This window comes from Coregonus lavaretus, assembly GCF_964263955.1.
Source record: "Coregonus lavaretus genome assembly, chromosome: 16".
In the NCBI taxonomy this organism is placed as follows: domain Eukaryota; kingdom Metazoa; phylum Chordata; class Actinopteri; order Salmoniformes; family Salmonidae; genus Coregonus; species Coregonus lavaretus.
This window is the reverse complement of record NC_140003.1, coordinates 22,730,638-22,731,517: the sequence shown is the minus strand read 5'-3', so window position 1 is coordinate 22,731,517 and position 880 is coordinate 22,730,638. Positions and strand designations below refer to the sequence as shown.

The 880-nt window shown below is 45.0% G+C and overlaps 1 protein-coding gene across 1 annotated transcript; it reads left to right on the top strand.

Annotated features, from left to right (window-relative positions):
* On the top strand, positions 1 to 880 carry LOC311144108 (gamma-crystallin M3-like; the record flags this gene model as incomplete). Its single annotated transcript, XM_084180081.1, has 3 exons — positions 1 to 30; positions 216 to 458; positions 581 to 880. 3 exons carry the CDS (start codon positions 1 to 3, stop codon positions 878 to 880), a joined length of 573 nt encoding a protein of 190 aa, XP_084036207.1.

The window sequence follows — 880 nt, the reverse complement described above, 5'->3', positions numbered from 1 at the left end:
ATGTCCAACACCAGCATGAACATGGGCAGGGTAAGCACTGGCAAGGTTTCTTAGAAGTTTTTTATATATACTTTAAATTTCATAGAGCTCTAATGCTCTAGCACCCCAAACTATCACAATAACCTGGTTACCAGTAGTGTGACTGAATAGCAATTCTAAAATGTTTGTTTCATACAATTGTTTAATTCATAGAAATCTTTCCCTTTTATTTTCAGGCCACCTTCTACGAGGAGAGGAACTTCCAGGGCCGCTCTTATGAGTGCAGCTCCGACTGCCCTGACATGTCCTCCTACATGAGCAGGTGCCAATCCTGCAGAGTTCAGAGCGGCTGCTTCATGGTGTATGACCGCCCCAACTTCATGGGAAACCAGTTCTTCATGAGGAGGGGAGAGTACTCTGACTACCAGAGTATGATGGGAATTACCGATGGTATCAGGTCCTGCCGCATGATCCCCATGGTAGGTTGAAAATATGTCATCTTAAAATAGACTTATCTTGTCATTGAAAATAAAATTATCTTATTACAAAGGTTTATATATAATTTATCTGATCAATGAAACCTGTTCTTTCCCACTAACAGCACAGAGGAAACTTCAGGATGAGGATCTATGAGAGGGAGAACTTCGGAGGTCAGATGCACGAGATGATGGATGACTGTGACTCCATCATGGACCGTTACCGTATGTCCGACTGCCAGTCCTGCAACGTGATGGACGGTCACTGGCTGATGTACGAGCAGCCCCACTACAGAGGCAGGCAGATGTACATGAGGCCTGGAGAGTACAGGAGCTTCAGAGAGATGGGCATGGGAATGGGAGGCATGAGCGGTGGCATGAGGTTCATGAGCATGAGACGTATCATGGACAACATGACTATGTAA